This window comes from Salvia miltiorrhiza, chromosome 2 (genome assembly GCF_028751815.1).
Source record: "Salvia miltiorrhiza cultivar Shanhuang (shh) chromosome 2, IMPLAD_Smil_shh, whole genome shotgun sequence".
In the NCBI taxonomy this organism is placed as follows: domain Eukaryota; kingdom Viridiplantae; phylum Streptophyta; class Magnoliopsida; order Lamiales; family Lamiaceae; genus Salvia; species Salvia miltiorrhiza.
In genome coordinates this window covers 31,157,883-31,171,943 of record NC_080388.1, presented here as the reverse complement: position 1 = coordinate 31,171,943, position 14,061 = coordinate 31,157,883, and the positions used below count along the sequence as shown (strand labels likewise).

The 14,061-nt window shown below is 36.0% G+C and overlaps 1 protein-coding gene across 1 annotated transcript; it reads right to left on the bottom strand.

The window, feature by feature from the left end:
* Positions 1–1,362: 1,362 nt before the first annotated feature.
* LOC131013319 (vesicle-fusing ATPase) lies at positions 1,363–12,401 on the bottom strand. Its single transcript, XM_057941392.1, has 20 exons — positions 11,067–12,401; positions 10,906–10,987; positions 10,653–10,703; positions 9,476–9,643; positions 9,228–9,382; positions 8,979–9,087; positions 8,308–8,407; positions 8,179–8,234; positions 7,758–7,823; positions 7,589–7,671; positions 7,321–7,454; positions 5,055–5,265; positions 3,813–3,944; positions 3,684–3,744; positions 3,530–3,589; positions 3,250–3,308; positions 3,087–3,174; positions 2,209–2,331; positions 1,884–1,949; positions 1,363–1,794 (listed from the first exon to the last, which is right to left on the bottom strand). Exons 2-20 carry the CDS (start codon positions 10,954–10,956, stop codon positions 1,651–1,653), a joined length of 1,917 nt encoding a protein of 638 aa, XP_057797375.1. The 5' UTR covers positions 10,957–10,987; positions 11,067–12,401; the 3' UTR covers positions 1,363–1,650.
* Positions 12,402–14,061: the final 1,660 nt, after the last annotated feature.

Here is a 14,061-nt window from a genome sequence, read left to right as displayed (position 1 = left end):
TAGCTCCTAATTATATCTATAAATTAAACAAAATTAGTGTTTTCATAATTGAACCACTGCTCATAATAATAATAACCGTCAATTATTTATTAATGAGTTTTAAGTATGAGAAATAAACTTTTTGATCCAGCCGGGCCTAGTCCCATTTTGTGAACATTGAGCCGGACATTTATATTTTTATTTTTCAACTAGTGAGGTTTCATTGTCAAATAAAGAGTAGCAATCTTTTTTGAATATATTCTCCCCAATCTTTTCATCTCTATCAATCCACCAACTTGATCATATCTTCATTTTATTTCTCATAATAGCCAAAACATTGTCGTGTGGGTTCATATGAACTAATCTTCAGTTTAGAAGTATTAAATAAAATTACTAGAAAAGCTAATGCCAACAACAAACTCCACCAATAACTAGTTAATACTCCTTGAACACCCATCATTCATTCAATAGGAGATATCACTATCTCCTCCCCATTGCATGCACGACATCCTCGTTGCAGGGCTCGAATGAGCTCACTCGAGGTGGCTCTGATACAATCCGTAACCTCTCAAGTCCATGTTGGGGGCTCGTCGCGTTACAACATCACAACAACAACATATGATTCTTTGTCTTCCATTACCCACTCAATATGTGTAGTATTCATCGCCACTGAACTACCCATGTTTGGTCGAGTGCTTTTGAAGGTTGGAAAGGGAATCAATTAATTGAATCCATTACTTATTGTTTGGTTTAAATAATAAGGTAACCATTACCCTTTATTACCTCTCAAAATATAGGGAAAACAAAAGAAAGTGAATTCCTTACTAATGATTCATTTCCATTGTTAAACCAAACACTCAATAAAAATAATACTTATTGTTATCATTTCACCCCTTTATTTGATTTCATTCCCTTTCCATTCCTCTACTTGAACCAAACGACACTAAAGATATTCGAGACTTAGAAACGGTGTAATAAACTATTTGGGAACAATATTATCCAAACTTATCACCTTTTTTCAAACGAAAAAAACTGTACATTATACACATTCACGCAATACAGACATCTAAAAACGAAATGTCCCTTATTAAAAACAACCAATTTAAGTTGATGGACATAAAGAAATTGGTTAGGATAGGACACCCAACCAATGGACCTCCATGTAAAAGGGTGTGGTCTTGTATTCATGCCTCTAATTCTCCGACTTCCCAAAAAAAAAAAGAAGTAACAGAAAAGTGTAGATTTTGGAACCGTCAATTTCTATTCGTATATCATGAACCGAACAAGCCAAGTGAAGATCACACTCATGGTGAGAGAGAGAGCGAAGTTAGAGAATCAAGAGCCATAGCTCAAAGATTAGAGGCTAGAGCACACTTACTACACTGGAGAGAAAAATGGATTGCAGTTCTGATTTACAGGAAACAAAATATGGTACTACAGTATAACAATACAAAATACTTGGTTTGAAGCAACAACAACAAGACCAAACTTTGTATACTTCTAACTGCATGACTATAGCCGTGATTAGGAGTCTTCAAAAGACCCTCTAAATAATAGGGCGAGGACATAGGTTTAGACGAAAAAATAGATGAAACAAACATACAGGACAAACAAAAAACAAAAATTTGAATCGGGCCAGAACTATTACTTGGTGCAGAGGGCAAAGTTATACTAATAGCGTACCATATCCTGAAGGCAATCGTAGAAGTGCGAGATATTGATCTTTTCTTTACCAGAATAAATAGCTTCTGCACTTCCACCATGTTCTCCCTGAGCAGCCATTTCCACAACCATGTACAGCTTTTTGAGGGGCATCTGGAATCACATCAAACCAAAATTAAATGGAAAGGCTCAGCTCGTATTTTACTAGCAAGGGTGAGAATAGCATGTCGAGTTAGACTTACATCATTCAATGCCTCTGCAGCAGACTCAACATCATCAGTTGAGAAAACATTAAGCTGCTGTAACACCTGAGAGGGAGGACACGAGGATGTCAGTAAATAAACACAATAAACGAGTAGGAGCTAATCTCTCAACATTCATTGAAGATGATTGCTAGCAGACCCAAATAAAAACATCACTATCATGCAAAGCACGGATAAAATCGAAACAGGACTGGTAGTTCGAAATATTATTAATGTCTGCACTCATTGTTTCCTCGCCTCTCCAAAGTAAAAATTTGAGAAGTTCTCTTACATAACAAAAAAGAGAGGAGACAGCTGACAATACCTTTTTGGCATCTTCTGTCTTCAGTGTTGGAACATTGTAGGTCACTGAGAATGAATCTCGAATACCAACTGATTCTAGAAAATTAACTTCACTTGTAGTCCCAATTACAAGAACTTTTTTCCCCTGAGTAGTATAAGATAATCTCTGAATTAGTCTTATCTAAACAAGTAAATTTATTTTTCCTTGTCTAATAAAGTCAAACTGATGACAGCATTGATCTATTATTAGAATACATGCATCCAGTGCATTAGTATCATCTGGTTTATTTCAAGCTATGAATTCAATAGATCTATTACCACTTTTTTACTCTAATCCCACTCAGTAAGAAATAAATAAAAAGAAGATTAAAAAACAAAAAACAAGATTGGAGTAATGCAACAAGCCATCATTTGCTGTTTACTCTTATTGTGGCAGTAAAGTTCATGGTGACAACCATGTTACAAGAGCTTCAAGTATCAACAGAAAATCATACAATTCAAATCAAAAGGAGAAACCAAACCCTAGTTCTGTCATTCACTGGAAAAATCAATGTCTGGTTCAATAAATTATACCGCAAATTTTAGGACATAACGAGACTGGAAAAATATTGATTTATTTATAGAGTTAATATAATTTTCACAAGATTTGGGACTGCTCAGACTTCCTCTGATATCACATTCGATCATAAGTGCAGAAAAGCATGGGACTGAAACATCATTAATATTATCTTAAAATATGTTGATACTTCTACACCAACAGGCATCATAAAAGCCATAGGCCAATAGCTTATATTTCTCCATTAACAAGGTAGTTGGACACTAAGGAAATCAAGAAAATATGAGCAATATGGCAACTGTGCTCTGTAATATCATAACTAACAGTTGGCCAAAACAACATACCTTTGGAGGAAGCCGTTTCAGAAGCACCAACAACGTTTGAGAGATTAAATTTGAAAAGCGAGGTCCAATGGCAACATATTCCAATAACCTACAAAAGTCAAAACATAGATGGAACAATGAGTGCTGAGTGATCCAATATCGTTCATCTACACTCTAAATTTACCTTTCGATGTCATCAAGGATAATTATGCTTAGTGGCGACCGATAAGCATCTTCAAATACCTATAAGGACAAGCATATGTAAAATACTCCCCAACCGAATGAATACATGTAATATTACATAAATGGGTAGTATGATATATGTGAAGTGCTTTCACAAGTGCGCGAGCTACACATGTGAAAAAGGGCAGACTGGTGAATGAACTCATGGGAACAATTTTCTTCACATATAACTAATATACTATATTGAAAGGCAGTGTCTATAGAAGGGCATTGAATGAAACCTTAACGATTTGAGCACATTTTGTAGGCTCACTGAGTCCAATCATTGTTTCAGCAGATATCTAGCAATTAGCCAGAAAAAGGAGACGAGTTACAAAGATAATTAGCATACTAACTGATGACTAGACAAGTATAACACAAAGTAAAATTGCTTACAATCTTCACATAAGGGAAATCGCTTTCAATACCGACTGTTGCTGCCATTGCAGTCTTACCACTGCCCAAAAGAAAAGAGAATTTACAAAGTACTCACACTCGGTAAATCAAGGGAACCCGAAAAGTTACCTTCCACTTGGGCCTTCTAGAAGGCAAGTAACAAGTGGACTTCCTTCACTAACTTTAACTTGTTCGGCTAAAAGCATGGTTCTTCGGTAAATATGATTGTGCCTTGTCCCACATTCCACAATGCCATTTAGTCTGTGAGAAACATTGATCAGCTGTCAGATGGAGACATGTCCAAAAGCACACATCACATTATGATGCATAAACAAAATACAAAAACTCCTTTTTAGGTGAATCACAGACTGATAGCCAGATAATTATAAATAAGGACGAAAACGGACTTCAAATACACCACCCCTGTGGTACATAATCTATAAACAACTAAAGCACATATCTAATCCAAACATAACATACTAAAAGAGCTTACACATGGGCACTGTATTCTAGGGAAATGGGAAGATGGAGGAGAGAATAATGAAACTATTTTAGGGTGAAAATAATTACATGAGGAAATTGTATCTCTATTCCTTCCCTTCAATAATAAGTGTCTTTTATCCCTTAATCAGGAAGGAAATTTCACTATCCATCAATATCTATTTGTTAAGAACTCTAATATTAGTATTAAATAGATTTAGATTTTTTCTCTTTCTTCAAAAATAAAAATAAAAAAAGGAATAAAACAAATGTATGCTAGTTATAGTTTGAGACAAAACTCATGAACCAGAGATGGAAGACCCAAGAAAATTTAAAATTAATATCTTAGACCACAAAATTTATACTTTTGAATACAAGCAAAAGTTTTGCAATAGTATTACTTTTGTGCTCAAAAGGAACACTATTATATTCAAAAGTATTACTTGTTGCTTTTGTCTCACAAGCCATACTAGTAATAGTTTTGTAGCAGATTCCTATAAGTACCATTTTCAGCTTAAATGAGTACCAGAATAATAGTTTCATAATGTTATTTTTTTTGTGAATACTCCGGCAGGATAGATATTTTAGGAACAGCTGCTTTTAATCCACTAGCTGGATGACAAACCAGATAAACGCTAAAGGCTATGATCTCAGAACAGGCAATCAGTTTTCTACAAAGGAAAAGTTGAAAATGCAACATGATCTGCAAATTATAGGAGATAACTTGATGGCAATCTGGCACTTAGAACATGGTTTAGAAATGATATAGTAACACCACAAATAGCACTTATAATGAAAGTTCCATGTTACAAGACATTTAAAATCCTTGGGAGTTCTATCACAGTAAATTCAACCATGAAACAATATCTTTCTCTCGGAATCTGGCAATACCTGCAACGTTCAAGGTCATCTGTTGAAGCTCCAAATGCTGGAACCACTTCTTGAACAGCATTCAGAAAATCTTCCATTGTAACTTTTATATTCTCTTCATCGACAGGTTTTGTAAGATCCTCCATATTTAGTTGCCTATTCAAAGCATATGAGACTGCACTTTTTACTACACCTTCCAGCTCTGCTCCACTGTAGTTCTTTGTCCTAGCAGCTGCATCCAGAAAGAACATTAATGCTCTAAACAACTCCTTAAATAATATAGCAGAGCCATATCGATCACATGGTCATGGATTGATTGAGATTTGACACTTCATTACATCAGCTTCGGATAAAGAATTGTTAGTTTACTATTCATCTCGTACTTTGATTATGAGCGGTCAAACCTTATATTACAGTTGTACACAAGTGAATCCATACAATGACCGTCAAACCAAAGCTGGAAATGTTATGAACAAAAATCATGTAAACGCATAAAAACAAAGTTACTGAAATAGCACTATAAAGTGACTAAGGTAATAATGGCAACGTAAACCGAAGAAGAGCTACAAACTTAAGTGCACTACAATTTTCCCCCCAAAAAACTGTTTATCTATTATATATATACATATATATATAGGGAGAGGTTCAAATGAAACAGATTTAAAATGAGAACGGAGAATCATTCTCAACCCTTGGATCATGAAGATCAATGGTGGATGCATCGTCTTGATGAATGAATGCACCACTAGGTTCGAATTCTGGAGGGACCGAATTGTTTTTTCTTTTGCTCATTTTTTCCAAATACAGTAACTTACACGCCAGTGCAACGTTCTTAGTTCTCATTTTAAATGCGGTTTTCAGTATAACCAATAATGCACTTTCCTATATATATAGGGATTGGTTATCGTGAGAATAATGCACTTTCCTATTAAATTTAATGCATTAAATAATGAAATTTTCGCTCCTCATGGGATTCGAAATTGAGTGTTGCATCCATCCCTCAAAGTGCTGCATCCACTGTAAATCTTAGTGATCCAATGGCTGAGAATGGTTCTCCATTCTCATTTTAAATAAGGGTTTTCATTTGAACCTCCTATATTATATATATAGGGTTAGGGATGTGATCTAGTGAGAATCATCCCTTTAGTGAGAACTAAGAACACATGCACAAACACATAAAATCCATGAAGAGATAGACAGATTGAACAAATAAATGTAACACATGCACAAGATTGGACAAATCACCAATGTGGTTGTACATGTGCTACATTTATTTGTTCAATTTGGCCATCTCTTGTTCATAGATTTTATGTGTTTGTGCATATGTTCTTAGTTCTCAATTAAAAGGCCATTCTCATGTAATCCTAAACCTATATATATATATATATATATATATATATATATAGGGATGGGTTCAAATAAAAACCTTCTGATTGTGAGAACTGGACTGAACCTATTGCTGAGTGTAGAGTTTAATATTTTATAGGTTCAGTGCAGAGTTCTACAATTTTCACAATAAGAAGATTTTATTGAGAAGTTCAAATGCGTCCACATGTATATCGTATAAAATAGGAACCATTTTCAACCCTTAGATCGTGAAGATCTATGGAGGATTCATCACTTTGATGAATAAATTCATGGTTCGAATCCCAGATGTGGCGAATTTTTTTTTTTTTTTACTAATGGTATTCGAACCCTAACAATGAGAATTCTAATGTATTACCCTCGTTAACACATTTGTTGAATGCGCTGTTCGTGTGTTACCCTCGTCAAAATAATGGTATTCAAGGGTAACATATGAACAATGGACAATTTTCTAATGGTATTCAAACCCTGAACAATGAAAATTTTATTCTCATTGTTCACTAATACATGAATAAATCAATGAAATCCATCAACCCAACATGAAAAACAATGCATTCAACTAATGTGGTTGTTCATGTGTTACATTGATTTGTTCATGTGAGGTTCATGTATTTCATGGATTTGCTCGTGTAATTCTCACCGGATCCCAATCCTTTATAGGGAAGGTTTAGGCTACAAATCCCTTTTAAAATACAAACTACGAACCCATGAATTTTATTTGGAATATGTATGAATTCAAAGAGCTTACATTTTTGTGCTGTTTGAATTCTATGTGATTTTCGCTGTTAAAAATCTTCTTTTTCTAAATAGCAGTTATACTTACATAGCTTATTGAATAACAGGCTGCTGTTCAGGGTGAAGGAAGGGAAAATTAGCAACATCAAAAGAATAAGTCAATATAAAGTGTTGGAAGCTCACTAACCAAGCTCTTCCAAATTCACATCTGGAGCAATAAATGAACTTTCTTTCATCTTGCTTGTATGAATTTGAAGAATCTGTAACCGACCATTTTCATCAGGAAGGCTGATTTCCACTTGGACTTCCAAACGTCCAGGCCTGAAAATCATGGGTCAAACTTTTTAACTTGGAAAATGCTATTTATTTGCACTGGGTCACTCCTTTTTTTCACAGAGGATTCAGATTATGATCATTGATACACAAAATGGATAAGAGAATCCACATTTATTTACCTCAGAAGAGCTTCATCAAGCAAATCTTTTCTGTTTGTCATTCCAATAAGCAAGACATTATTCAATGATTCCACACCATCTATCTAAAACAGTAAACTAGAGTTAGTCAAACAAATATATTAGCAGCAACTAAAACTGAAATGTCAACTTGAACTAAAACCACAAGTACCTTAGTGAGGAGTTGGTTCACAATACTGTCGTGCACGCCAGTCCCATCTCTAGTTGAACCTCTAGACTGAGAAATTCAAAAAAAAAAAGAAAAAAGAAGTTGAAATGAAATGCTATGAAGCGCCGACAATGAAACATCTAGTTTTCAGCTTAAAATTTCATTGTGGCATATTGGGAGGTGTGAAGAATGTTAAGCACCAGAAAGGAACCAATTTATATGTCACATGTGTTCAAATCAAGACTATATGTTCCTTGATGAATTTCAAAATTTGTTGGTGGGAGGGAACTGAAAATTGCAAAATAGTTCCCCGAAATGTTAAGTTACAGAAATCAGGCACTTATATGACCACCTAGAAAATCAGTATACAAATAGGGAAGACACAATAATTATTAATATGACTTCTCTTAATGCCCTACCCTACCTTACAAATTGCATCAATCTCATCAAAGATGATGATATGCAACTCACTCTGATCACCTGAAAAATGAAGAGAGAAATGAGTCAAGAAACAAAGAATTCATCGACATTTGCCCTAAAAAGAGTAACCAACCTTTGGTTCTTTGATCTTGCTCAGCATCAGCAAATAGATCTCTGACATTCTTCTCAGTTTCACCAACGAACTTGCTCAACACTTCAGGCCCATTCACAATCTAAAATTCCAGATTTAACAAGTTTCAAAAGGTGAGCAGTACAATATATAACGGGGCAGAGTACATATTAGGATTCACAGTTATATCAAGGTAGCCTCATGCCCTCAATTCATAGACAATGCCAAGTATCCTTCCAGAAAAGAATCAAATACATAAAACCTGGTAGGAAGCAATTAATATTCATGGACTAAAAATCATTAAGGTGGTTATCATATAAAAGAAATTACATTTAAGCAGTATCATTGATTTCAGAATTTACAAATAAAATAAATAAATAATGGAAAGATGCTTAAGGCTTAGGTGTCCAAGTTTTATGAAAGAGATATATTTAGTTTTTTTACTTCTCCTCAATGTCACTTACTTCAGTACCTTAGGTTATTTGGTCCAAAAGAAGGTATAGGCTTAGATGCAAATAGAAAATTACAAATGAATTTTGCTTCCTATTTCTTCCAATAAAGTTTGAAAGAATAAATTTACAAATTTGCGTAGGACAAAAGGAGTCCTATCGAAACAAGAACAATCAGCACAAACCAAAACCAGCAGAACACACGAATAAAGAATGTGTGTATACCTTGGGTTCCTTTCCATTCAACATTTTTCCAATCTGCCGAGCCATTAAAGTCTTCCCAGTACCAGGAGGTCCATAAAGCAGCATTCCTTTAACATGCTTGATGCCAAGTCTAAAAGAAGAGCATCAATATCACAAGCCGCAAAACAAACTTGAAGGCAACCACAAGTTGAGCCCTTTCATCTCACTCATGGTTACAGCTCTAGTAAAATATATGTAAAACTTCACAAGAATCTAGAATATGAACATTACTTAGAAGTCACATGTGCAGGGAAAACCCTGGAGGCAAAAGCTCTTCGGAATATATCAGCAAACTCCGCACTCAAACCACCTATACCAAATGATTGGAGATTGAACTCTTTGTGCCTGAAGATGTTGCTGTTAGTACCTTCCCTCTGGTTGACAATCTGCATTACCTCCGCAAAAGGATCATTTAACTCTATTGAACTTTACATATCATACAGCAGCAATAGCATAGTCCAAGAGGTCAAAAGGAAAACCTTTATTCCACTTGAATTTGATGCTTCATATACAATGAATGTGTCAGGTGATATCAACCCCCTCTCCATACCATAAGATTTTTCTTCCCCCACAGTAGCTTCAGTGACAGTGAAGATATATCCATTGCCATGATACTCAAATGTTACCCTCTGCCCAATTGTCATAACCTGCATAGACCAAAATATATCCTCACAGTATTTTAAAAGGCATCAACAATCATAACAAGGATGGATCTCTTCAGATATATAATTTCTGACTCTTCTTTCTCTCTTCAATTATATAAATAATGATTTCACTTTCGTATGCTTACACAAGTGTGTAACTTAGATCATTAGAGATGTCAGTTAATAGGATTATATTTTGACAACAACAAATAGTAGTTCCAGTCCAGGGCAATATTGTCGTCATATTATAGTTATTTTCTGTGAATAATAATTGTACCAGTACTAGTATATTTTATTTTATATATTTATTTTTGTGTCTTTTTCCTTTATGGGATTTTAAAGGTTAGGTGGGGGTTAGGGGTTAGGATAGCATGTGTATGCATTTCTTCTGCTAAATTTATTTTTTCCTAAATGGAGGAAAACAAATCTCTTTTGAAGTAGAATGTGGGATGGATTGATGTGGTTCCTCTACGCCTAGGCCACCAGAATATCTTAAATGAGAGGTTAAGTTGTACTTGTAAATTGCTGGAAGCCTGGGACCAATCGGTGAATAGCAATCCCGATACATAGGAAGCTACAAAATTGTAGTTCTCAGTCATTTTATGGCACCGGTTTTATAACTTAATTCTAATACGAAGAAGTTATACCCTGCATTACATTTTGCATTACTAAGAGATGTAACTCTAAAAGACTCAAAGATCCAAGGGAAGAAAACAAATCTTTAGGATATGTTGATTAACGCAAGGTGACATATAGCACAGACTGGAGGTAAGGTACTGCTGTTTCCAGTGAGGAAACATCAAAAGAAAGATTATTTGAAATGGAAAAGAAGAAGAATACAAAACTGAAAGTTCAATAAAAAATAAAAATAAAAAAATTAAAGACACCACTTTCCATATGAAGCAAACTTCAAAAGCATAAAAACACTAGCAGACCAGATAAAATCACACAAAAAACAAATTGCAGCTATACATGTATATTATAAATGTGAGGCAAGAAATGTAGCCGTTACCTGGTTCATGAATCTCTTGTGGATTTGCTGGGATAAAAGAACAGCATCCACCTACATGGTAACACAGTTTTCATTGATCGGATGCACCAAAGCCATGTGAAGTTGATGAGAGAATAAAAGCATTCCACTATATGCAAGTGCATAAAAAGATCAAGTAACAAAATAAAATTCTCATAGATGCAGTGACATAGAGCAGTAGGCAAAACCTAGAGAATAAAAGGAAAATTAATGTGGCTTGTAAAAGGTAATATACCTGTTCATCTCTTGCCCCCTTCTTCACAAACTCTAACTCAAGTCTCAGCATTGTAAGGTTGAAATCTTCAGGAGGAATGAATCTAAAATGTTTAGAATTAACTATCAGAATAAAAGTGTAAAGATAATGATCACCATCATCAAAGAAGCTAAATCCATTACCGGCTAACAGACACTGTATCCCCTGTGGAGACTTTTGCATGGCGACGTTGAATGGCATTAAAGCCAATATGTCCAGCAGGAATGCCGTCATGTCCAGTATATTGAAGTTAAGGCTACAGATTTATATTATGAAGATAACCACCATCTCATAATAATTCATAAAAGAGTTATCATGTCATAAAACAAACTACCAGCGGCAGTAGATACTCCGAAGCAAAATTATAAGAATAGCAGTTACAGAAGCAATAGTAAAGAAAGAATAAGACATACATTTGCATCATTTATCACAAGAGCTTCCAAAACAAAAATAGTGACCTTTAGCCATTGGGGATTAAAACTAAAATAAAAAGACATAAAAAAAAGTATTATACTTTTGAGAAAATACCCGAATGGTGGATTATCTCAGTTAATATCAAAGCACAAGTTTATAGTCTGCAACCAGCTAAGCAATCACTCAATTTTCAGGATAAAAAATAAATACTATAAATAAATAAATCCAATCGATGTGCATTATCAGCCCATACCAGTCACTCAGGTGAACCTCCATTAAAAGACACATGCAACTCAATGTTGCAGCGGTGAAAAGCCCAAATTAATAAACAAAATGTTCAGAATCTGGTCAAGAGGGAGGGGGGAATTCATGGCATAGGGCACTTATTCCAGACTCTGAATCAAGAACAATGAGCAAATCATATAACCATATCTATCCAGGCAATACCACTTTATCCGAATCACCAGCCACTGAATTCATCACTTAGCACAAATATGAAACAACGAAACACAAATTAAAAGCAAAATAGTTTAATCACATCAACTCCGGCACAATTTTCCAGTATACAAACCTATATTACCACGGACCAATACCGAAATTCCATCACATTTTCTAATAAAAACAGAAATTGAAACAATCATCCACTTCTACCGCCGTACTACAACACTAAAAACATCATCAGAATCAACAGCTCGACATAAAAGAAATGCGAGCTCGATAAAAAGGATATGCAACAGAAAGCACAAACACATCGCCGATCAAAGCGTATGCGTTCCCCGATCCAGGTACAACGAAATTCCGGAGATCAGCGGGGGAGCAGTAGGCGAAATTGGTGTAAGCGAGATCTTTCGCCGGCGTATTCGTCACAATCATCGTCGGCGCCATCGTCCCGATTCGCTAATCGAAAATGAGATCCGACTTGTGTAAATATTTGAAATTGTTACGATTTTAAATGCAATAATACTATCTCAGAAATCAAGGTTCCTTCCTTCCCTCTTCTTCAGTTCAACGTTTTTTATTCTATATGGATCTTTTCCTTCGCTAATAAGTCATGACGGATCGTTTATTTAGAAAGAAATGGATCTGCAGCTTGGGTTAACACTAGCAACTAATGCCACGTCATGTTGGGGTAATTTTGGTTTTTTCATTCATTCGTTTTTATTTTTATTTTTCATTTTTTAAATTTTACAAAAGGAAGAATATCATTAAATTATTATGTTGCGGGCCGACCCGGACCGAACCGAGCAACGGGTCCGATTCGGTCTGGGTCCGACCCGCTATAGAGGCTTTGCAGTTTCTTCACCATCTCATAATTACCTAATCACGTCGTTGGGATACGTATGTATATACTCAAATATTAATGTTGTTGTTTTGCCCCCACAGTTACTTGCTTCAAATTCAATGCTTAAATCAGAAATTTTTCAATAAGGTAAAAAAAAATGACCACCCCTCTCTAGTCCCTCCTACTATGGATAGAATCAAACCACGTAGGCACATTTTCAATTAGGTTTAGGTGGGTAAGTTATAAATTTTAATTTAAGTTTTTATTAATAATTGAATATTATTATAAATATTAAATATATACATTAAATATTAACTTTATAAGAGTATGTGTCAGTTCCGGGTTCGGCGGGTTCGACCGGGTTTCGACCCGGACCGACCCAAAAAAAAGTTCGGTTCCAAAAAATGGACCCAACCCGGACCGAACATATATAATGGGCCGGTCCGGTCCAGATCAACCCGTCGGTCCGGGCGAGTTCGACGGGTCCGGGTTGTGTTTGCTCACCCCTAGGCGTGGCGAAAGGAGCCCATAGCAAGCCAAGGTGGAGCGACAATTGGGGGAGGAGGGGTCGGCCGAGCCCAGTGTGCACCAGCTCCCGAGCCCCCATTACAAATGCTCTAAGTCATGTTTTTTCTTTTTTTGATGGGAGTAATAAGTACTCCATCCGTTCCAATATTATTGGCTCGTATCACTTTTTGGATCGTCCCATGTAACATAGCTCGTTTCCTTTTTCAGTCATAATTAGGGATGAATTAGTAACTTAATTAACTACACTATAAAATGCTAAAATTAACCATAATGTCACCCCTCCCCTTCGAACCGCCCCACTCTTTCTCTCTCCTCCTCTTCTTCCACCGCCTTACATCCCTCTACCACCATCACCGACTCTACTACCATCAGCCTTCAACCACCTTCATCCAGGCCTCCACCACTCTCAACCACCCTCCACCGCCTCCTCCACCACCCTCAACCTTGCATCTCCTCCATTTCCGTCTCGTCTCCACCGCATCAACCCTCAACCTTGTGTCAGCCTCTCTCTCTCTCTCTTCTCCTCGAAGGCAGTGCGAAGGCCCGGCGGCGCGGCGAAAGAAAATGCTCGGTGGTGCTATTGAAAAAATTTATCGGTGACGATGAGCTTGTTCATTATACGTTCGAATAAAGGCTTTCGCATGCGAAACCTTGTTTGAAAATATTCTGGGAAATAGATTAGATCTTCTGAAAAGTACTGCTCGAACACACCTTCATGACCTATCTCACGTCTTCTTTCAATACCGTCTCCTTGCTCTAACGGCATGATTGGTAGGTTGTACAGATAGACTTGAGGCATGGATGACCACATCCTCAATTATGCGGTCAAGTTGGCAATTATGTTCGGCAACGCTTTGTTCCCATGCTTCATCATCGCTAAAATTTGAAGCATCAATATTAGAACTAGAGGCCAT

Excerpts from the sequence above, each read along its gene's own strand:
- LOC131013319 (XM_057941392.1), bottom strand. The coding sequence starts at position 10,956 with ATGCTGAGACTTGAGTTAGAGTTTGTGAAGAAGGGGGCAAGAGATGAA. Across the intron at positions 7,824-8,178 it reads AGATTGATGCAATTTGTAAG|TCTAGAGGTTCAACTAGAGA; the intron begins GTAGGGTAGGGC and ends TGAATTTCTCAG. Across the intron at positions 3,590-3,683 it reads ATTTCCCTTATGTGAAGATT|ATATCTGCTGAAACAATGAT; the intron begins GTAAGCAATTTT and ends GCTAATTGCTAG.